The sequence below is a fragment of the Lutjanus erythropterus genome, chromosome 21 (genome assembly GCF_056507025.1).
Source record: "Lutjanus erythropterus isolate fLutEry1 chromosome 21, fLutEry1.hap2, whole genome shotgun sequence".
Taxonomy (NCBI): Eukaryota; Metazoa; Chordata; class Actinopteri; order Lutjaniformes; family Lutjanidae; genus Lutjanus; species Lutjanus erythropterus.
Window position 1 is genome coordinate 9,874,535 of NC_139337.1, and position 24,090 is coordinate 9,898,624.

The 24,090-nt window shown below is 41.1% G+C and overlaps 1 protein-coding gene across 1 annotated transcript in view; it reads left to right on the forward strand.

Annotated features, from left to right (window-relative positions):
* The window catches only part of adarb2 (adenosine deaminase RNA specific B2 (inactive)), a 232,536-nt gene that overhangs the window by 149,022 nt on the left and 59,424 nt on the right, over positions 1-24,090 (forward strand). The window contains exon 3 of the mRNA XM_084747013.1: positions 371-1,323. Coding sequence (XP_084603139.1) covers positions 371-1,323 — 953 coding nt within the window. The remainder of the gene's footprint in view (positions 1-370; positions 1,324-24,090) is intronic.

The window sequence follows — 24,090 nt, forward strand, 5'->3', positions numbered from 1 at the left end:
GGATTGATGCTTTGCATTGGCCACAGGGGCCGATGCCCCCCCCCCCACCCTTACAACGCAGATTCAGAACCAATTTGGAGGCAGATTACAGAATGATTTGGCAGATAACATCGCCATTTTTAGGGGATTTGTATTTGGATTTTAAAACACTTAAATATGATAGAGCCCCATGGTATGAAGTGGGCTCGGCTCAGGGAGATGATTGTAGATTTGTTCATTACCATTTCATTGTGTATCAAGTGGCTCAATCTGCCTTGGGAGATTTTCCATTTTGTTCAGCCAGGATAAATGTGTCACGCAGTAATGACTGCTTTCTTTTCTCACTTTCTCTTTGAGTTACATTGTTTCTGTTTTCCTGTTTTTATTGCAGGTACCAGCAGTGCAGAGGTAAAGGAAAACCGGAATATTGGTAACTTAGAGGATTGTTCCATAGCATCTGCAGAGTGCCAGTCGCTCTTCTGCTCCGACTCTGCGAGAAGTGGCAGCTCAGGTCTGAAGAGGAAGCGGCCGCTGGAGGAAGACAACAACGGCCACTTGTGTCAACTCCGTCTGATCTATAAGAAAGTGTCCTGGTCCGAGGCGCCGAAGAACGCTTTGGTGCAGCTTAACGAGCTCCGGCCAGGCCTGCAGTATCGCATGGTGTCTCAGACGGGGCCGGTCCATGCTCCTGTCTTCTCCATCGCCGTGGAAGTAAATGGTCTGACCTTCGAGGGGACGGGTCCCACGAAAAAGAAAGCTAAGATGAGGGCCGCTGAGTTGGCCCTCAAGTCCTTCATCCAGTTCCCCAACGCTCCTCAGGCCCACTTGGCCATGGGAAACATCTCCAACCCTTCGGCTGACTTCACCTCAGATCAAGCGGACTTCCCTGACACACTCTTCAAGGAGTTCGAGACTTCACCGTGCTCTGACGGCCTCTCGCTCTGCAGCTCAGCCGCCGAGAGTGAACTGCTGTCGAGCGAGCTGCTGAGACATGGACGGTTGCTTCGCCACACCTTGGACCTGATGGTGCAGGCTCAGCAAAGGCTGGGCGGGATTGTTCCAGAGCCCGAGGCTCCCAAGAGCCCCGTGGCGTTGCTCAATGAGCTCCGGCCGGGCCTGCGCTACGCCTGCCTTTCAGAGCGAGCCGAAGGCCGGCGGCTGCGTAGCTTTGTGATGGCAGTGCGCGTGGATGGGCGGATATTCGAGGGCTGTGGTCGCAGCAAGAAGCTGGCCAAGAACCAGGCAGCCCAGTGTGCTCTTCAGGCCCTCTTCAACATCAGGACGGCCCCCGAGGGGAGGACAGGCCTGAAAGCCAGCAGGAAGAGCTGTCCTCATTTACCCCAGGTGAGTAGAGACACATCCCCAGCGCCTGTCTTCTGCTAAGCTTCTTTGGCAGCTCCTCCACTTCCTACAGGGGCCTGTAATGACCAAAACAGCAGGCGTGCAGCGAAAAGCCAAACACCTTCTAACAAGTAATTAAGGGGGAAAGAAGATAGGAGCTAAAAGGAGTCAAGATGGAAGGAAAAATGGTCGCAGCACTGATAAAGATATGTGTAAGCAAGCTGGCATTTACCTTGTGTCGAAAAATAGTGCATATAGAGGAAGTACAGATCACAACTGTGTGTGCATGTGTTTGTGTGTGTTCTGCAAAGCTTGGGTCTTGAGTAAACAATATCTGTTTGTTGGTCTATTTAAATAGAAAAGCATGTAAATGAAGCTAATTATTGTCCTTGTGTGTGTGACACAAGAGAAATCTGCATCGCAACCCAAATGAGTTTTTTTCACAGTCTTATGTGTTTGTAGAGCTGTAATTGGGGGAGTTTTGTAATTTTGCAAGATCTCCTGTTTCCTCATGTGTGGCATCACAGTGTCTACAAACATTAATTCAATCTGTTGCCCAAAGGAGATAGAAAAGCAAAGAGCAAATCGACAAACAAACCACCGAGCCCAATCCCATGCTCATTTACCCAAATATGTAAATGGCAATCAGAGCGAGGAAACTAGTTTTTTAGAAACTTGAGGAAATTGGAGAGCCTAAAGACATAGTGGCTGTATTGGCTGGCACTTGTTGACAGCCATTTAAAACTTCATTTCCGCTGAAGAATTTCATCTAAAGTAAAACTGCCCTGAGTAGATAGTCACACTGATTTTACTTGTTTACTATTGTTTGTGTATAGAGACAAACCTCCTATACAAGTTGTTCAGGTCACTGCGTGTTGGCAGCTGAAAGTGAAACTTTAAATTTCTCCTCCACCGTCCTAATACAACACAAAAGAATGTGCAAAGCGCCACACTCTTCAAGTCTTGGATCGAAAAATTAAGCCGTACACATCCAAAGCGTCCTCTCCCTAAAGTCTTCCCTTGCAGCCCTCTGTCGACACATGCGGCACCATATTGTGCTTCGGCGCGTCCTGTAGGGTATGTGTCGTATTAACATTCTTTTCCAGCCTTGAAGAAATAAACTGGCGAGTGTGTCCTTCCCCAGAGCACGACATCAACCCAACAAACCTGCACATGTTTGCCTGGGAGAAACTTTTTCTTTTTCTCCCTGCTGCCACGGTGTCTAAAAGGATTTTAAGAGGATTTGCCGCACCCGTTTAGTTCCAGAAAGCACTCGCTTGTGGAATTTCTTGAAAGTCAGCCGTGCTGTCTGCCAGCCTCGAGAGGCATTTTATTTTCATGGGTAAAGGACAAAAGCGCAGATACTATATGTATACGTGCATGTGCGTATAAACATATAGGTATGTTGTGTTGCATGCGTGGACTGTTGCATAATGTTGATGATAAAGCCTCCAGCTCACGTACACTCAGTTCATGTTCACATGTGAGTCCGTCTTCTTGCCAAGCACTGATTGCATGGGCAGTGGTTGACTACACTGCAGATGTGACGGGTAATGTGGAGGCGGCTGCCAGCTGCAGCCTGAGGGTAATGCAAACGTTATGGTGGCATGCCAAGTTATGTGTGCCACCTCAGTCCCTTCTTTTTTTTTTTCTCCCACAATTCCCTCTGGCTATACCTGTTGCATGATAAAGCTTTGTTGAGAAGATGTTTATGGTCTTGCACAGTATGTAGCATTAACCCCTTTTCCTGACTGTGGAATTATTAGGGCATTTGTTGATATTTTTGTTAAAAAACCTTATTCTTTGAGGAGTTATTAATATTTTGTTTGTTGTAGTTTGATGCATTAATGGCCCTACAATTTGAAAAGAAAAAGTTACATCTCCAAAGCAGTGACAGGAGTAACATATTACTGTATTTTCTCTACTTATCATGGTAACCACTGGTGGAAAGAGTACTGAAAAGTACTGTTGCATTACTAAAATATTACTTAAGTAAAAGTATAAGTATTCTTCTGTGAAACCACTCAGTATTAGTTACTTTTGAATTGTTGACTTTTAATGCATTATCAATAGAATTCAGTCAAAGGGGTTTCTGTTTTCCAAATCTTCAGTCTAAAACATTTTTTTTAACAAATGGCTCCACCAGACAAAACAGTGTTGAATGAGGTACAGTTACTGCTATTTTTTATACTATTGATTAGTACATTCTTAATTAGATAAATTGTTAACGGATTAATGATTAATCATGAAAATCTTTACTTCAGAACTGTGCTGTGCTGTTTTTCATCGTTTTTCATCCTTGATTGATTGTTCTCATTGGTCTGTTTGGGATCAGATCGCCTTATTGATCACAGAAATGTAGATGAAAGGTTTGTGATCAGAAAGGATGTCAAAGAAAAAGATAATACCTGCAACACTTACTTAATGTCTCAAAACGTTAAATAAAAACTAACATAATAACTCAAAAATTACTTTACCTACTAACTAATTACATTTATATGCAATCATTTCTGATTAAAGTAAGTTTGTGAGAAGTAACTAGTAATTGTAACTAATTACTAAGTTTCCAATTACCCAAATTATTCTTTAACCTTATTCTTCAACCAAGTTCCTGTGAAACCAGAGTCAAGTTACGCCTCTCGTGTTGCCTCAATATTCTGTAACTATAAAGAGCTGAAAAGATCGTGAAATTAGAAAAAACTTTGAATCTAAACTAATCTGAGATAAATGTGTACATTTGTGATCTGATGCTAATTCTGCTGTGACTGCTGTTCGTTGTTGTGATTTCTGATGATGCCTAATGAAAATAACACCCACGTTGTAATTAATCTTTTAAAATTAATGTAATCCTTTGAAACGGTTTATATATACAACTCATCATGACTGGTTGAAAATGACTTGAAAAGTTCAGTCTTTTACAAAACATCTCAGTTTTATCTGAATAATTATTTAATAGGCTTAAAGAAGTGGCAATATCCAGCATTTTACAAAAAAAAGACAATTTAATGTAGCTGGTAAATGTTTTTTTCTTTCTTGCTTTGTCTTTTTACAGATCAAAATGCACATCTTTTGGTATTTAATCCCAGCGGTCAGTCAAACACTAACTACCAGTGTTTTTGTTGATAAACTTAATACAAACTTAATGTTGAAGATACATACTGGAAAATAGTTCTGATCCAACTTAGCTGCTGTAACAGCCTGTACCCATGTGGATACTCTCTCCTTACATGAACACATATTTCCTCCTGGCAAAGGAGGCAGTGGGTCATCTTCATCACTCCCAATGGTGGCGGAGAGGTTTCATACCCAACCTCTCAACTGATTGGTTTACTTTTATAAAGAGCCACAGGGTGTACCACCAGCCACTGTCTAACAAAAGGTCAGAAGGAAAGCACAGGGTTAGGACAACACTGCTGCTTCTGTCTTGTAAAAAGAAACGGGGAGAAGAAAAACAGGGATTCAGCACTTGAACATATTGACAGGGGACAGTGAAAGTAAGTAAGGGGAGGCAGGACTGTATTATCAGGATATTGCATCAACTCACCGGTGTTGAACATAAGCATGAGGGGCAGCATTAGTCCCTCAAACTGAAAGGCAAGTAGCTCCAGAATCCATCCCCCCAATAAAATATTTAAACTCACCTGAACCGCATGGTGCTTTGCTCTTCTTCACATACATACTAAGGAATAATACAGTGGGAGTGCCAAGAAAGTCCACACATGCAATGAACTCTATCCTGCATTAATATAGCTTATATTTTCCTCAATCCCTCCTACGCTCATGTCTATGGGAATTGACTTGAGCATTTATAGCAGAAATGAGGCATTGGGCCACAGTCTGCTTGACATTAAAGAGCTATTTGTCTTCCAGCAAGGACTTTAATTTTTTATTCCACCATTTAACCTTTATTTATCTAGGGAAATCAAATGGGAACGCATTCTGCAGAGATATGTTGCCTTATCTTGACTTCACTATATTTATTCATAGCTGAGAGATGCCCAGTACAACCACATTCATCCACATTTAGCAGCTCTCCAAGAGCTTTTGGGAGTTAACTGCCTCACTCAACAGTGGTTGGTGGGCGTACAAAGCGGAAGTCCTTGACACTGTCTGTGGTTAAGTTTAGGGAACAAAAGAACTTAAGGTTAATGCCAAAACATAACAATAAAAAAAGTTTAATAATGCTGTATTTGATATGAGTGGATGTTGTGTTGGAAGATATTTTGGCAGAAAACAAATGAAATGTTAACGTGAACTCCTCATTATGTAAATAGAAAACGTAAGTCAGGCACCATTATGTTTTTTCTAAAGCATATTTGCTTTTGCAGATCAGTTAAGAGTAAAGTCTATTTCTAGGAGACCAAAATTTGTGATCTTATGGGATCGTGTACAATAGCACATCACTTTTAAGGATATTTCACATGTCATGTCTATGTTGTTTAAGCTTTTTGCGTGCCATTTAACACTGTTTAGTCCTGTATATTTTATGAGTTTTGGACATTGTAACAATAGTTAGGTGACCTTTGCTGTCAAAGTGGTTTTTGTTGTGGTTAACGTTGTGAAATGGACACAGTTTGGGCAACAAAACTACTTGGTTAGGTTTAGGGAAAGATTCCTGTTTGGGTTAAAATAACTATGTATGGATTAGAGCTGCACAATATATCATTTGAGCATCGTCATCGCAATGTACGTGTGCGCAATAGTCACATCACAGATCCTGCAATGTAGGAGGCAAACGAAATCATCTAATTTAAGGGTACCTGACACACTGCGCATAGCGATCCACCAGTCACAATCGTTCTTAATCAGTTTGCCAAAGCAGACCACGCCCCTGCATATGTAATGAGTCGCAAGATCAGTGCAGGTTAATTGTCCACAAGATGGCAGCAGTAACATAAAGTGCTATCCAAGTCATCTGGTTAAAATTCCTGTATTTTTTCATATCGCAATATATATTGCAGGTTAAAAAAAATCACAATGTCAGTTTTTTCCAATATCGTGCAGCCCTAGTATGGATGCAATTAGGCAGTTGGGTATTGTAATCCATTTTCTTCTTTTATTTAAGACCCTGGCTGCAGCATACTGAACAAGCTGTAGTTTTCCTATGGGAGGAGGAATTACAGCCTTGGTGAATATTTGAAGATGTTTGAGTTAAAAGGGGTCTGACTTTGTTCATATTCCCATGAAGATAAAGGAACTTAAAATTTAAATCAGAGTTCAGTATGACTCAAATTGTAATTGCCATGGTGATGGTTAATAATATTTCCAAGAGAGTGCATATATAACAAAAACAAAACTGGGCCAAGAACGCTTCCTAGAGGAATACCATATTCTATACCCTGAGAAACATACAGTATGACTGAAAACAGGCTAGTACACAGTAGGGTTGTCACATTGCCATAATTCTAAGCATCGATACAATTCTAGTATTAAAAAGCGATGCTCCATACTTCTTTTGATACCGTGACAAAAATGAACCTGTACACAGTGCTGGTATAGAAAAAAGATTGTATCAAATGTTGCACTATGGTCTAAGAAGGACAGACTCAGTCTCCCCGCAGCAAAAATAACACTTACAGGACTCTCCCCCTTTACTGACCCCCCCTCCTCCCCTAATACTTTTTGTACAGTCCCTAACTTCAGTGTTACATTTGCCTGTAATCATAATGTTTCGTCTTTGTCATTAATCAGTCAGTAGGAGGCTGTTCTTTAATCCAACTCACAGCACTCTAGTTACCAGCAAATGTCTTTGCCCTATTAAAGGCTGCACAGTGAAGTGAGAAAGTGCCGGAGTAATCCTGACACCCATTTCGCCAAGTGGAATGATTACCCCACTGTTCAGGCCTTGATTGGCCACTTAATCTCCCTCTCGCCATCACAATGCGCTGCGGTGTTGCCAAGTCAACTGAGCACCGAGACTCGTGTGCAGCCGTGGGAAGGCACAGAGTCAGCAGGTCCACGCGGAAAGGACAGTGCGGAGGTCAGTGGTCAGGAGGACGCCGCGCTCTGCCACCTCGGATTAAGGTCCATTTGAATAGGGAAATGTGCTCGGTGGCAGAGCAGAATGAAAATTAGAGTTAATGGAGGAGAGGCACGAAAAAGCTGCAGATGAAAAATGCAGCATGTTTGTCTTCTGGTCATTACAAACAGAATATTTTAATTTTTCATCGTATCAGCTGAGATCGGACCCGACTGTATATTGTCCTTTAGTTTATTGCGGTTCAAAATGATTTGATTTAGTTATCTCTAAATGTGAGCCATCACAGACAGAGAAGGATACAGACTGGTCAAGTGGAGTAATTTCCCTGCCTCCGCCGCGGCAAATTGAATATGATTTCAGACACGTGAAGGTGACCCCTGTCAGCCGCTGAGCCTCTCGCAGATTGTTTTCTTTGTCTAATCTCTCCCACTTCTAATCTGTCTCAATATAAACAGCTGTGACAGGCTGATCATTAATTAATATTGCCACAACAAATTAGCGACAGCGATCGCCCAGCCAAGCGCCCTGTCTAAGATAGAAATCCACCGAGTCGCGGAGAGAGGGAGAAGGTGTGAACAACACATTAGAGAGGAGTTGATTAACAGCTTCGGAGACCTTGCAGATAGTGTTACAGCCTCAGCATGTGGACAGTGACAGCGACAGATACACACATAGTGACAGCTAGCGCGGCAGGCTGTACTCGCAGGATCAACTGTGATTATCACCACGAGTGGTGCAGCGCAAATAGACTGATAAAACATCTGCATTCGTCACTGTCTGCTGATACAGTCAAACAAAATGCCTCTCACAGCTGAGGTTTTCTCCAGGCAGGCTGAAATAAATGTAGAAAAAATTACAATCCTTTACTAAGTGTCATCAAGTGACAATAAAGTGGTAATATTATCTGAAGTTATCTTAACTTTATTACAGCTGATTGCATTAGAGCACTCAGACTAAGTTAAGTGTGACAAATAAAATGTTTCTAGTTTGGTATTTTAAATAGTTTAAGGATAATTCCTGTCCAATTTTCGAGTTTTGATCATTTTGATCACTGGTAATAACATCGTACTCTTGAAGATAATTGGCGAGATCTGGGAACTTGGCAACATAGCTGCAACAAAGTTTGAATGTTAATAAACACAAGTAGTAAAATAATCATGCAAATTTTAAGCAAAACTCAAGGTCACACAAATGAACAGCAAAACTGCCACAAAAAAAAGCTGGTATAAACATCCAGATAGTTTTCTGACCAACCTTCTGGTTCAAATTGATTTACGGCACTAACTGAGGTTGAACAGTCATACAGTTTTCTTGTGCGTTAATGGATTAAATTGTAATGAATTTACATTCATAATTTAATATGAAAATGTAATTCTTTTAAATATCAAGCACCATTCATTATGCAAAATGTCAGTAATACAGTTGTTTAACAATATGTATAAAGTGATTTAGAATATAAAGTGAAGAGTAACTGCAGTATTTTTCTAGACCGTATTTTTCCATGTTTGTGGGACAAAGGGAGAAAGGGACAAAAGTTTTTTAAATTGGTGCAGTATTTACATGTAATCCTTATGGACAACTGCATACTATTCAGTGTTATTCTGGTTCAACACGCTGTTTTCCCTGCTGACCTTCTTCTCATCTTCTCATCTCTGTGAATTCTTTTCATTCCAAACAGTGAAAGACAAATCGAGATGTTTTTGTCGAGTTTCGTCTCGTTTCTGTCAAGTTTGAATGAAGCGTGTTTTACGCTTGTTTTACTGAGTGTGGTAGCTTTGGCGAGAGCGGTAAATCAGCTGTTTCTGGTAAACCAAAACATATTTTACTCTTAACACAAAGGTCTATCTATTTAGGGATCCTTTCCATAATGATGAATAACAAGTGAGTCAGTCAGTGGCAAAACAAGCACTTTTATTGCACTTTTACTGCCCACAGAGATTAGACTGCAGCCTGTATTGCTGCAGTGCTCATCCTCAATGTTGGACCAGTTTCAAAAACTGTTGTTCCAATTAGTCACTTAGACACAAAAACATGGTCAGGGTTAAAAAGTTAAATAAAAAAAGGATGTGTGAAAAGATTTTTGTGCTTTTGAATCCTGACTGTACTGTGCAGTAGTGTGAGGTGCATGAAAAGTATGAGAAGCTCTTCAGGTGCAAAATAAATCAGTTTATTCATTCAAAAGGTGACAATAGTGTGACAAAAAAGTCAACTTTTTGTCAAAGGACTGTTGTCAGCACAGCTCACAAAACATATAGTTCAAGAGAACTACACAGACAAACAGTATCGACCAATCAGAAGAAAGGAGGTGAGAGACAGGAAGAGTGCTTTTGGATAATAAAGACGGCTGTGAGGATCGAATATATTTGTATGTAGGACTGTTCATAAGACATAATGAGGAATTTGAAGGTGTCACAGTTGGTCTTAAGGTGTTGTGATGAGCTTTTTTTTCACTATTTTGTGATTTTTTTTATGGCATTTGCAAAGAATCTATTAAATGAGAAAATAATGATAGATTAGTAGATAATGAAAATAATCATTATGTGCAGCTCTAGCAGTCACAAGTTCCCAGAACTCCTTCGGTGAGTACAATATTCTTATGACTGAAAAAAAGAGAGAACTTGGGAGGTAATACTCAACTGTAATAAACTAGAATGATCTTTTAAAGAACCTCAGTAGGTCTTGTTGTATTTGAAAACTAATCCTGGTGTATAAATGAGAGGGGGAAGAGAATTCCTTATGTGTCTCCATAAAGTATCTCATTACAATTTGTCACTTAGCACACAATAATAATTTGAGCAAAAAGCCTCTGTTTGCACCTGGACTGTCAGTCTGCCCTTTAAGCAGCCACTTACCTCATCATGTGGTATTTAAAGAAAAAGCAGCATGGGATAGTGGAGATTTGCGTGTGAAATTACCGAACAATAATGTTTCCCCACGTGAATGGGAGCGCCCCGTACATGGAAAGGTTAGAATCATCCTCCACTGTCTAATATGTATGCAAAATATGACCTATGAGGCTGCAGGCTGTTGAATCTAATGTACCGCGTCAGCATGCAGCTTTGAGGGAAAATCCCTTCGCGGGGAGGAATTGAAATGGGGTTGGTCGGGTCAAGGCACCTCGCGTATACAGTAAAACGCCCCTGTAATCTATTCCAAAGAAGCGTAGCGCTCCTGTGTGCACCTCTGCTCGCCCTACAGTATCCTGAGTCGATGCTACAAAGTCTTCATTGTTTGTGGCAGTCCTCCATTCCTCCCTTTCCCTCTTTCCTCCTCCTCCTCCTTCCCCCCCCCTGCAGCCCCTAGCTGTGAGCCGGAGCATGGCTATAATCATTTCTGAAGAACCTCTCACACTTCATTAAAAGCATAATCAAGTTCATTACAATTTCATAGGCGTTCAGGTACCAAATGGCTTCCGATAAATCACGACTATTGGTCCTGTGTGGCTGGCATGTGTAGGTTTATCTCTGGCTCTCAGGCAGGAGAGGAGGAGGAGGGAGGAGAGGTCTGGATGTCTGGCCTTTAAATGACCTTCCAGCCCGGAGCAATGGACCGTTCTGTCATACACGCTGAATGGAGATGTGCACACACCCAAATCAGCACGCGTCGCAGCTGGGAGATCAGATCGTTCGTGAAGCCAGCGTGATGACATACTGTAAGCAGATCAACAGATGTGACACCAAAGTGTTGTTTTAAAACTTAACACGCATGCTGCAACTAGATAAAAACACCCACATGATTGACTTGTTCACCTTCAGATGATTACTTGTATTATCTTTAAAATTCTCTATTCTCATTAGTGAGAAGAAAGCCATCAAAAAACAATATTCAAACCTTGGGATATTAAAACTGAATGCTGAATGGTTCCTGCTGTAGTATTGATCAGTCCTGCAGTAAATACATGATATCGATTATCTTAGCATTAGCTGAGACTTAGTGGCTGGTATAACATTTTTTTTGCTAGGTCAGAGGACTGAGACTCTCTATAGTTGGATTTTCACACAAGATACTAAAAACCTTTAGTCCCAGGAACTAATTTAGAAGGAAAAAGTGTTTTCATCCCATCGTTGCCTCTGTTTCCACTGCAGTCTAAAGACCCACAGAGATTCTGCAAAGTAATCTGCTGATATATGAAAATGACAGCTGGTTTACACATCACTTTGCAAGTGACTTGGTGCACTGCAACAGCAGTAAGCCTGTCTCTCAAATGCTTTCTTATTTAACTCCATGTTGTGCATGGTTTCCACCATAGAAATTTTTCCCAGGAACTAGGAACATTTGGAGGAACTCAATGTGTTTTTAGTTCCAGGGACATTATTTTAAAACCCCAAAAAGTCCCTATTTGGGGGGTAGAACTTTGTGCGTGGGACTTGCACTGTTGATCATTTTGGATTGGTTCAGTACATGCAGCATTTTATTTCAACCACCATTTTTTTTAACAACCTGCAGCTGCAAACTAGTTTGTTTTTTGTTCATTGTGCTTTGAAACACAAACATGGTGTTACAGAGGAAAGCTTTCATCAGATGGTTGTTTTTCATACGTGACTAATTTTCTTAATCTTTGTGGATCTTTAGAATGTTGTGGAAACTCAGACAACAGCAGGCTGAAGGAACCTTTTTATTCCTTGAAAAATAGTTCCTGGGTCATGAAGGTTCCTGGTACTTTCAATTAAAATGTGGCATTGATCTGTTGAAGCACAGTGAACAAAAAACAAACTGGTTTGCCAATTTTTTTAAAATTGTGGCTGATAAAATGCTGTGAATCCCCGACCAATCAGAAATGTGCCTAGGGAAAGTTCCTGTGGTGGAAACATGCATTTATAGAGCTTTTCCTCAGAAGCAACCAGGAGCCTTTTGAAGAACAAAACCTGCATTTCAACCGGAGAAAGCAACAGTTAAATTTAGTTTCTTGAGCTGTCAAAAAAGTCCCTGTTCCCAAGCTACTATTTTCTGATGATGCGGGAACTGTCAGGGCTATCTGGGTTTTCAGTCCATTCTACCTCTGTTCTTTAGTAAATACAAAGAACAGCACAGCCTTGTGTTTCCTTGTGTCTGAAAGTCACTGCGGGAGTTTTTGTGTTTCAAATGTTTTTTTTTTTATTGCATCAATTTAAATGATAACAAAGCGTGCTGTTGCCATGCTTCCTTTCCATATTAACAATCTCAAAAAACATAAGAAAAGCACACGCTCCACATATCAAAAATGTATAAATAAATAAAACAACCGAATAAATTTAAAAAGCCTTAAGACCTCTAACCCATAACCAACCACATGCTCTCTCCTTATCTCCCCTCATGACCATTCCCACCCCTCACCACAGACTGCAGTTAGGATTTGGTTCCTTCTGTGAGATGAGAGACAAAAGATCACCAGATCCTCTCAAATTCTTTTAACTTGTCTTTAATGATTGAACAGATTCTCTCCACAGTTTTAATGTTGGAACTTATTTCCTTTTTCAAAGAAATAGCATACTTTTTTTTCAGTACTATCATGTCTTTTTTTTTTCTTCCATCAGTGGTCTAAAGTTGCTGATGGAGCAGAATCACAAGTTCTTTTGGTTCCATAGTTCCTGAAACTGTTTGGTTGAAAAGGTCTGTTAGTAATCTACTCAGCATAGTTAAAATGAGCATGGGACATTAAGCAGACCCCATGAGAGAGTGTTGACCTCTGACAGAAGCAGGCTTTGTCTATTTCACTTTGTTATACATTTAAATTATGAAGCTTTCATACCTGCGAGTGGATTGTTAATGATATTATCTAAAGCACCTTTGGCTGTTGTGTGGCCGTGTAGTTTTTACAGAAGGTTTTTTTTCTCCCCACAAGTTTTTTTTTTTTTCTGTGTGTGTGAAATGTCTATTTTTCTGTTTTTCTATCTTCCAGTATCTGTGGAAAGAGAACTGGGAGTTTGGAAATGCTGTGACAGGAAAGTTTGGACTGATGCCTCAGAACATGTTGGAGATAACCACTGTTAACTTTTAGTAACTTTCACTATTTCCAGTGATGTAAAATTCTTTTGAGAGGGTGAGACAAACAGAGGAGGATGAACAGAAAGAAGAAAATCTCTATCTGCAAGCAATGAGCTATAATTTATTTATACAGATTATAATATTTGCAGTTACACATACTGCATTTTGCTTACTATTATAACAGATTGCCTTCTGATCATAAATTAGTTCATCTAGCTTTTGCTTTTAGTCTACCAATATGATGTTGATGTTTCTAGGCTTCCTGAACTGATTACAGACATCTCAGCTGCTGATTGTTAATTTGGGTTTTCAAACAATAATCAGCCATGAGACTGGATTATATCCTCAAAACAAAATGTCCAAAATATCAGCTCTCTTTCTGCTACACAGACACACAGAAACAGACACGCGTCCCTCGACAGTGATTGTCCCTCTCCACCTACTCACATGCCTGGCTGATCACTTGGACCCACTGGGCCTCACCAAACCTCTGTAGATGTTCTCCCGAGGGTTTCCTCCCCTCACTGCAGAGCAGAGGCAACATGGCTTGTGCTGCTGATACGCTCTGCTTGGCTGAGGAATGGGAGCAGGGGAATTTTTTTTACGACTATTACGTTAAAATACTCACCTTTGCATCAGTCTGCTAATTCTATTGATTCAAACTAGTTTCTTCATAGCATAAACACACCTGTAACATCTTCTGTTAGTGCATCAAACTGGATTTTATGAAAAATACAGCAAGTAATCACAGTATACATGTTCATGACATACTTAAAAAGGGAATGGTCTTTTAAGAACCACCTTTGTCGTTGATCTGATAATAGATGTATTTTATATCAAATGTCATTGTGTTTTCACCGTCAAATGGCAGGAATAGTTAGACGTGTTGGGAAATCCCTTTCTTACAGACTTAAATGAGACTTGATATGTGAACAGCAGTTAAAACTGTGGGCACTGTGGTTAATCTGCAGACTGGGTGGGCCAGGTCATTCTAACTAATAACAAATGGGTTGTGGGTAGGAAATAGGGTGCGTCGTCCCCATTAAGAGTGACACTGTGTGCACATTTATGCATGAGGCACAGCAGCACAACCATTTGCTGCACAGCATTTCATCGGTTTCCTCTGCAGGTACAGTTTTTAGTTTTGCTGCTGTCCCATGATATTTGCTGCAGCAGCATGTCTGCGTGCATCCAAATAAAACTGAAAGCATCCTCTCAAATAATTAAAGTAAACTGTTAACACACGATAAGGAAATCTCACCTAATTTACAAGGTAAGATCACATCAGATGAGGCCATCCGCGCCTCACTACGACAGAACGTTGTCCCGAAAAATGCCCATTGCTTCAAAAATACACACTCTCCCTGTAGCTGCTAACCCAAACCTAAATTCACTTAAATATTCGGGGTCAACCCACTGCCTATTCAGCACCATGGACAGGTCCAACAGTCAGTGAACTATCAAGGGAGAGTGTTTATTTTCAGAGCAATGGGCCTTCAGAACAATATTTTTAACAGGCTGTTGTAGAAATGGGTTTTCAGTCCAATAAGACATTTTTTAGGCTGTTTGGGTTTCTGAATAATTGGCCAGTGGAACAATGACCAGTCCACATTCATATTCAGTGCACAAGCATGAGAGTGACATCAGTTTTTTCCATCTTACTCATGGCAAGACAGCATAGGAGTGTATTTCCCTGAATGCTGACAAAGTTCTTTAAAGAACCAGCGTGTAGGATTTAGTGGCACCTAGCTGTAAATATGCAGATTGAAAACACCTCATCTCAACCTCTTACACTGGTCACGAATTCACAAAAGTAAAAGGCCCTCTCTAGTATTTGTTTTTTCCATTCTGGGTTATTGTAGAAACATAGTAGTGAAACATGGCAGGCTTCATGGAAGAGGACCCAAACACTCTGCAGACAGAAACGGCTCATTCTAAGGTAACAAAAACAGATGATTGTGCACAAATAAAAACATATTTATGAATATTAGATTCAGTCTATTCTGCCAATAAATCCCAATAAATCTTACAGACTGGACTTGTAAAGACATGAAGACTCAACCAATTAGGGTTGCTGTTGTGAAAGTACACATCTTTGCATTATTCTGCTGCTAATTGTCTCCACTGTGTCCACATGCTGCATACATGAAAATATCTCATATGAGCATAATTAGTCGAACACTGGGAATAAACGTAACAACAGTCATACATTTTTATGCCTAAATTACCCCAAACATGGAGGGAAAAAAAGAAAAAGCAAAACATCTGTTACCTCTGTCCTGCTCTCTGGGACTGCACCCTGCCTCCCTTGGGAGGGGGGGGGGCAAAATGGGAGCGACTGGAATAAGGTGTATGTATGAGAGAGTGTGTGTGTGTAGGTGTGCAGCGGAGGAGGAGGAGGAGGAGGAGGAGGAGGAGGAGGAGGAGGGGTGAAAACAGAGCTGGCAGGGGTGGAGGGATAAGAGGGGGGGAGGTGAGGATGGATGGAGTGCAGTGGGGGGAAAGAGAGGAAAACCTCAGCGGAACAAAAGACCTTCAGGATTAATTAGGCGTCAGATTGGTTGCAGGGCACAGCGGGGGGAGAAAGAGGGAGAGAGTTTAGCATTCTGGGAAGACCTCATGTCCTCAGCCCTCATATTTCAGCCTGCCTGCCCATGAGTATACAACAGGCAGCTAGTTAAGGCCTGCACTGCGCCTGGAACCACTGTCCGTCGGGTTATGGATGGAGCCCCCTCTACATCTTCATGTATTTTTATGTTCTCCCACTGGGCAATAAGAGGAAGCACAGAGGTCATATATGTACCGCATAATGTTTACATGATGGTTTTCACACCCTGTGTTAGGCTTCTCCGCACATATTTTGTAAATGTGATCAGGCGTGCATGCACGAGTGTGTGTATGTGTGTGTGTAAAATTGCAGGGAAATAGGTGCAATATTTCATAGTATTCACTCCGTATAGCAGCATTTCTCCGTGCCCGAGTTCCCCTCCGCGATAGCTGAGCCCTGCCAAATTAGAGGAGTATGAATGCACAAAATACATGCAGCTGAACTCTTACTGAACTTCCCACTTTTCTCTGCTTTTATCAGCTGATTTTTTTTTTTGTGTAACAGAACAGCTGAATCGCTGATTCGGGTCACAGGCGTCACCTCTAAATTTCAGAGGCGGACCCGAAGCTGCCTGTTAATACCCTCTCCGTTGTCATTGTCACAGAGGGATGTTTCCAGGGCGACCTTTGATGGCGCTCCTTCCCCTCCGATACAGGAAGTGCTGAACCCCGCATACAGATGACAGGCAGGGTTGCCGTGAGTCATAATATCTTCGCCCGACGCCGTCTTCCTCGCAAAGCACTTAGCAGATCAAATAAGAGCCATTCTGGAGGCTAGGGCAAATCATGCCCTCAGAACGTTTGTACCAATCACTCGCGCTATCACAGAGGTGGCTCGTATGTACAGCTTCGAGATATCTCGGCAGCGTGAACTTTAGAACAAAGTCTTCTGGGTAGATGGGCTGATTAGCCATTCGATTGGCTTCACAGAGCAGTGATAAAGCTTTGACAAATTGTGTTATAAGGGAAAAAAATCCACGGCTCACAGCATGAATAGTTATCATGTGCTTTAGTCGGAGGCTGAAAGGAAAAGTTTTCAGTCCCGGTGACTTTTAAGCTCTTAGACTGAGAAAAGTTTGACCCAGCTCGCTGCACTTATCCATCACATTTGGTAAAAAGATGATGAATTACTAATAGAACTGGCAGATTTGTCCTCACAGTTGTGTGTAACTTTAACCACCAATGCACACGCTCTGACTTTTAATACATTTCTGCCGTCGCTTTAGCACCTGGTTGTACGTCAGCAGGTACATAACAAATCCATTCCTGCTGCCCTGTTTGCTGTCTCCACATCCCGGCTGAATTTCAGGGCCTGTGTTGCACTCTCCTGTGCAGGATGATGAACTCGCACCACTCCTGCTGATGGGGAAATGAAACACCACAGTCGCAGACAGACGCATATAGGTTGACAAGGAGAGTTTTATGCACCAAAGGCATAAACACAAGTGAACTTAGCTTAAAAGATGACGGTGGTGGATGAAGTAACATCATTCTGTGTGGGAATGTTTTCTGTTTTTTTAGTGTCACTTTTCACCCACTGGAACATGTTGTACACAACATGCGATGTGACAGTGACGGTGAAAGCTATAAGCAAAATAAACAGAGTAAAAAAAAGCATAAAATGTAATATAGGGTAGAGGAATATTAATAATATAGGAGGAGGAAATGAAAAAGCAAGAATTTCTCAATTAACTGAAGCATAAAGTCTTCCTTTATGGGCATTCTCCAGGTTTCAGCTCTTGTTGATTTGGCAACACCCGTGGTTACTGTGGTAACACTCCTTGAGCATCTACTTTGTCAGAAACGCAACAAAAGACCAATTGGTGTATCTGTTAACAGTGGAGCTAAAAAAAACTGATGTAACAATAAAGAAGTCAGTCAAAAATCTGCCTTTTCCCATCAATCCAAGAGCGACCGCAATCTGATCTCATGCTGTGCGTGCCGTTAGAAGCTTTCTGCACAACAGCAGGGCAGTGATAGGAGTTGGTTATCCTGCTACCAGCTCACTGTGGCTGCTCCTTGTAATATTTCAAACTGATCTCCTGTCAAAGCATGCAGATACATAGCATTAACCGTGAGAATATGAGCTAATCATTATACTAGTCTGGCCCTAGTTTCCTGTGACTACTTCACAATAAAAGCCAGCTCATGTATTGCTAGTAGAATGCTTTTAATGTACGAATCGCTGCAGTAGCAATGTTGGTTTAGCATTAGAAATAACTCATTGTACATCTAAAACAAGATGATATTAATTAGATAGAATTAAAAATAGTACACATATGCATCATTTCCTGTGAATCTTCTGTAAGTAGGTATATAATTCAAATTAAGGGAAGGAATGGCGGACTCCGCCCCTAACAATGAAGACTACTTTATCCAGAGGTAATTATGTGATGTTATGCCTCTTATACAGCAAGGTGGGAAGCAGAAAGTGCGACAAAGTTGACATATCATATAACCAGCACAGTTTAAAATAATGTTGTATGTATGCTGTGTCAGAATAAACTGGCATGTAACCAGTCAACCAGAGCGATGTGTAACCACATTCAGTATGGTCACGTGGACGTTAACCTGCAAGGATAGCAGGCAGCTAGCAATGCAGACGCAGTCTAAAGAATTAAGTATTTAGTGAATTGTAGTTGTGTTTTGCAGGATAATGTGCAGTATTCATAATACACGGTGCAAAGTGCCACACATTTAAATAGTATTTAAATACGATTTGGTTTTATTGAAGAATGTGAGTAATGGCTTCAAGTGCTTCTTAATACATGCAGTATTTAACGTTACTGATTAATAAATTTGTAGATATTTTCTTTCTACTTTTAGAGTAGTGGACTTTCCATTTAATCAACAGGGAAACTGAATACCAACAACATCATAGAAACCCACTGGATCGTCAGAAAATGCTTCATCGCCAGGCTGAAAACATCTGTTTTTCTTAACGCATGAAAAGTTGACATTTTGGAGATACATGATTGATTTTCTTCTTTACAATACTTAAAATAATTAAACATGTGCATAGTTTTTTGGAAAGGCTCCGTCTACCTGCTGTTTTGTTTTTTCTAATTGCTGCGTGAAATGTCAGCCTTGAGCGTTGTGACACTGCATGCTGTATTGCCTCTTTCAGTCCTCTCAATCTCCCACAGTTCTGCTCATAATCAAGCGGCACATGCACACTTAGAGTATACTATACACAGACTGCTTTCATTCTGCCCTTCCTGCTTTCTGTCTCCTGTCCACAACCACGCTGAAGTCGGGCATCTTCCCCTGTGAACTGCCTTATAGAAACACATTTACAGATTTGGCTTGTTTAGACGTTGCAGCTCCTTCACACATACAGCCTGACGTTCAGTGCTTTTTCTCAGTGCTGTTATTAGAGCTTAACCTAACCAGCGGTGGAGGCAGATTATGGAGGTGGAGAGACGATGATCTTCCTGTCTTGAGGTGAACCGCTCATTTGTCTCCGTTTCTTTTTCTGACCACCCTTCTTCACCTCACTCTCTAAACACGGCAACGGCGTGCGATGTGAGCTGCAGGGAAGGACAGAAAACATGTGTAAGGAATAAAGAAAACAGCTTGTTAAATCTCTGTAAATCTGCACAATGCTCAGTAGCCTGACACGCATTCATTAGAGAAACTGTCTGACACATCGCACACAGAGTAGTAGTGTGTAATTTTCAGACTTAAAAGCACAACATGCACGCACACATACACACACACAATAGGTATAGACCTTCAGTGTTCTTTGCCTTTTTTTTCTGCTCAGTTCAATATTGACTCTCCTTTCAGTCTATTGTCATGCCTCTCCTGCTCTCTCTGCTGGCCTGCTGCAGGAGCTTATGAAGTGTGTGTGTGTGTGTGTGCACTTGAAAGGTTTGGCAGAAAGGAAAGAAAAAGGTGACAAAAGAGAGCATGAGCATTTGTTACAGTCTATCTGCCGTTCTGCTTACTCTGCAAACGCCACGTGATGGATTTTTAGTAAATGTTAAAAGAGCAGGGGCCACAGACTGATTTCTTCGGCACGCTCAAAAGCCTTTCTAACGCACTTATTTGCATTCATTTCATCTGCGGGCTGCAAAGTGCATATTATATTATGTCGTGTGTGTGTGTGTGCGTGCGCAGCGGTTGGCGGTGAGAGGGATCATGCACTGTTTAAGCTCCTTCTGTCAGGGGATGTTTGTTAGAAGCCACATTCATCAGTGCAGAAAAGAGCAGCGCTGTTTTTCTCCAAAGGGCAGGTGTAAACTTATAGTGACTGTCTGCAGGATCAACATATCAGTAGTGTGGGGAGAAAACCTCACATCTCAATCAGAGCAGCGCCGTGTGGAGTCTGACATACATTCAGTTTGTCCACGGGGATTTTAAAGGCTGTCATAAGGCCTCAAAGGTTAACTTTCTCACACCACCGAGGAGCATGTCAGCTTTCAGCTGAGGCTGAAACATGGCAGTCAGTAAAAGCTGAAGGTATGAGGTCTCACCCAGCATTGATCATTTCACCTCACATTGGGTCACAACAATGCATATGCATTGCTTGAAGGGTTAGGATGGAAACAAATATGAATTCTTTTGGAGATGTGAACAGATAATGCACTCAAATACTACAAACATTTTTAGCAGTAATATTCTTCATCATTAGACATTTTGCACCATACTTGCAGGGCAGCGCAGGATAAGCTTCAAAATCTGGTTGATTTGGCGACACCTGTAGTTACTGGTGCTAACAGCTAATGTGGTTTAATACTGCAAGTCACAGAATCCTGGGGGCTGCACAACAAACTGTTGTCATCTCAGAGCAAATGTAATCTAATTTTATGTTGCACACGAGTCTGCAAACAGTCAAAGTGAAAGGAGTCAGTTACCTCGGTAAGAAGTTGGAGGTTAGAGGTGTGCAGCCTGTCACCATGTCATGTCATCTAAGCACGCTGTGGCTGCTCCTTCTTGTTCCATTTCTCTCTTCAATGTTTCAAATTGATCCAGTGTCAAAAAACGCCAAAAATGAATGTTGTGTTGTAGTGTTGACTTTGATGAACAATAGCAGTAAGTGCTGAGTTTACTGACAAATACATTTCATTTCCTGTGACTACTTCATAATAAAATCAACTAATATTTTGCCAACTTCTAACTTAATACAGCATTTTTTCCTGGGATGTTGACACCCAGACCCAAATATAAAATATAAATATTCTGATATTTTCATCTGTGGACTGTAGCCTCAATCACCATTGTGTTACCTCATTCAGCGATAGATAGTGACTTAACAGATGTTTACATAAATGCCACTATTAACCTTGTGATATAACACTGAAACCTAGTGCCTTACATGACTGGAGAATAAATGTAAAACTCACAAGCTGAAGATAGGTGCCATCTCAAAAGTGCATGCACAACAGCCAAAAATGTTTTTTTTGGCAACACATTTTGTATTTTTTTTCTTTTTGCAGACATTCAAGCACAAGCTGTTCATTCATTTCAGCCCCCACCTATTATATACAGAGCCTTTGTATTTTTTAGTAAAACCCATACATGAGAGAACATTTTTTGTGAGTTGGCACCCAGTCCCAAAGTCCATTCAGAAGGAGAAATAACTCACCTTCAGTAACTGTCAACGTAAATGGTCGTAACTGTTAAAAGACCAGATGTTGCGCTTTAAGGCAGCCGTGATGATGAGCTGTACAACCAATGGGATGCAAGCTGAGTCTGGTGTTTAGATCCCACTCTCATGCAACCCAAGGCATCAATAGATGATAATAAAAGTTAAATAAGATGTTTGGTTTATTTACTGAACTATGCTAAAAAATCTGAGAAAAGATTTACTAAAACCAAATTGATAAACAAATAAGAATGGATACAGCCTCAAATTACATTAAATCCTGCCTCCTGAAACACAACTGAAGGGCCATTAGTTCAAGACAAAGTTACCCACCTGTCCCGACCGCCTCCATTATTTCTAGCAGTCTCCCTCCTGTCGTTGAGGCGCCCCAAACCAACACAGCATTGACATTTCCTCATGATCCCTTGTTGACTGTTAGGAATTCAAAAAGAGCACCCAGAGCTATGAATCAAATGTCAGCTGTGGCGCTGTGGTGGAACCGTATCAATATCTGATGATGTATGGCTGGCTGTAGGGCCTTTTGGCCACAGCCGCACCCACAGACATGACACGGAGTCTGGTCCACACTTAGTCATCAGCAGAGGAAGGCCGCTGGATAAATGACTCTTTCAGAAGCAAATGGACTCGCACCACACTGGAAAAAAATACAGCTGAAAAACTCAAATGGTCTCATACTCAGTCATAAAAACTATTTGATTGTGTTGCACCAATGAAGATTCATTTGATCATTATTTCATTTTATTAGTTCTAATCAGAATTTAGCAAAACTAGGTTTTAAATGACTAAATCCAGATTTAAAATTAAGCCAAGCTCTGTTGCACATTTAAAACTAATCACAGAAATGTAACTGTTTAATCAGTATGGAGATGCTTACTTACCCAAGTAAATATAAAAGGGGGAAAGTTAACTTTTATCTGCTCTGTGTTTAATTGTTTTCCAGCTAGCTAAAAGTTAGTTAGCCTAGATAACCTACACATGATGGCTTGACAGAAGAGCTCCTCTTTTCAGAAAAACTTGGCAGAATTAAAGGAGCGTTATGGCCAAATAACAGAAGACTAAAAAATGGACGATGGCACAGTAAGGAAAAAAGAAACTGCCTGGCAGCAATAGGCGGATTGTTTTACCAGATCAGTCTGTGACTCTGTCCCTGAACATTCCTGGAGAAAACTGATCATTTCGCTCAATCCATCTCAAAAAGACAGCCATTTTAAAAGTTAAACCTCCTCACGTTTAACTTTAAAGTTAATACTGGCTCTTAAAGATTTGGTGCAATAAGATTAAATTTAAGGTAGGTTTAAAGTAAAAGTTAATATTTCTACATTTTAAAAGATCAGTGCAACATAATTTAAAGGTAAACCATGATTTGATCAAATTTAAAAATTAATCCTTGCTGGTGCAACCCAGATTTTTTCTTGAAACACATAATCAGAAAGTCAGGCAGGAGATTTAAGACACTCTAATTAAGTACACCCACTCTTATTTTTCTTTTCAACCATTATTTCCTCTGCTCTGAGGTTGATTTGATTGGTTGTGTAATCTTGCAGGATATTAATGTATATTAATGCTGCATCACTTGAGCTGGCCATGATGATGCATTTGTGAACAGTAGTGAGTTTGTTGTATTCCTGCGTTGTTATTAGCAGCACATTGTACCCTTGACAGTACAATATGTTGCAGGCACTGCTTGACAAGGAGACAGAAAAGCATCTGAAAGCACCAGTGTTTCCCCTCGTCTGCGTCTCTAATCTCCACGCCGAGGGGAGAGCGGTGCTTGGCAACAGACGTTCACGGGCGCCGTTCAAAGGGTGGCGCCGGGGTTTGAAGTCTCGCTGATTGCCAGGGTCGAGCCCGCCAAAAGAGCCACAGCGGTATCTTCAAGAGCAGCAGAGATGGAGGCGCGGCCGCCGCGTCTGGGCGGAGGCCGACACAATCGCCCAGCCCTTTGGAGGGAGCCATCGCAGCGCTTCAGAGGAGCCATTTGAATGGTTTGGCTCTTTCAAGACATGAAAGGCGATGCTAGATCCCGCCATCCTCCCAAATGTTTTAAAGCCGTCGCTGCAGCCTCTCCACATGTCGAAACAGCAAACGCCATTTGGTTTTTGTTATTACTTTTGTGGCTCTACTCTGGACAGCATAAAATATTACAGATTGCAGACTGTCAACTGACAAAAACTGTTGGGAGACTGAGAATAGAGTCAGACTGATAAATCTGTGAACATACACATCATGCCAATATGTGACTTTTATTAAAAACTCAATGTCCTCCACCTATTTTATGATAGAAATCCATCTGTGATCGCAGCCAGTGAATATTACTTCATTATGTTTTTGTTTTTGTTTTTTTTATTTCACATATATGACTGGAAAAACCCTACAGGTCTGGTGTGGAGGTGCAGTATAAACCCTGGAGTAATACCTGCATCCTCCTGCCTGGCTACACCAGCACATCCATCTGGCCTGCAAGGTCAAAGCATATCCAAATTAAAAACGTGTTGCTGACAACCTGTGATAATGAAATAATTTTTTAAAAAATTCTGTAAACCAGGCTCTTTCTGAAAATAATTACTTTATTAAGCAGTGCAGGCTTGAGAAGCGTCTGTCAATGCTG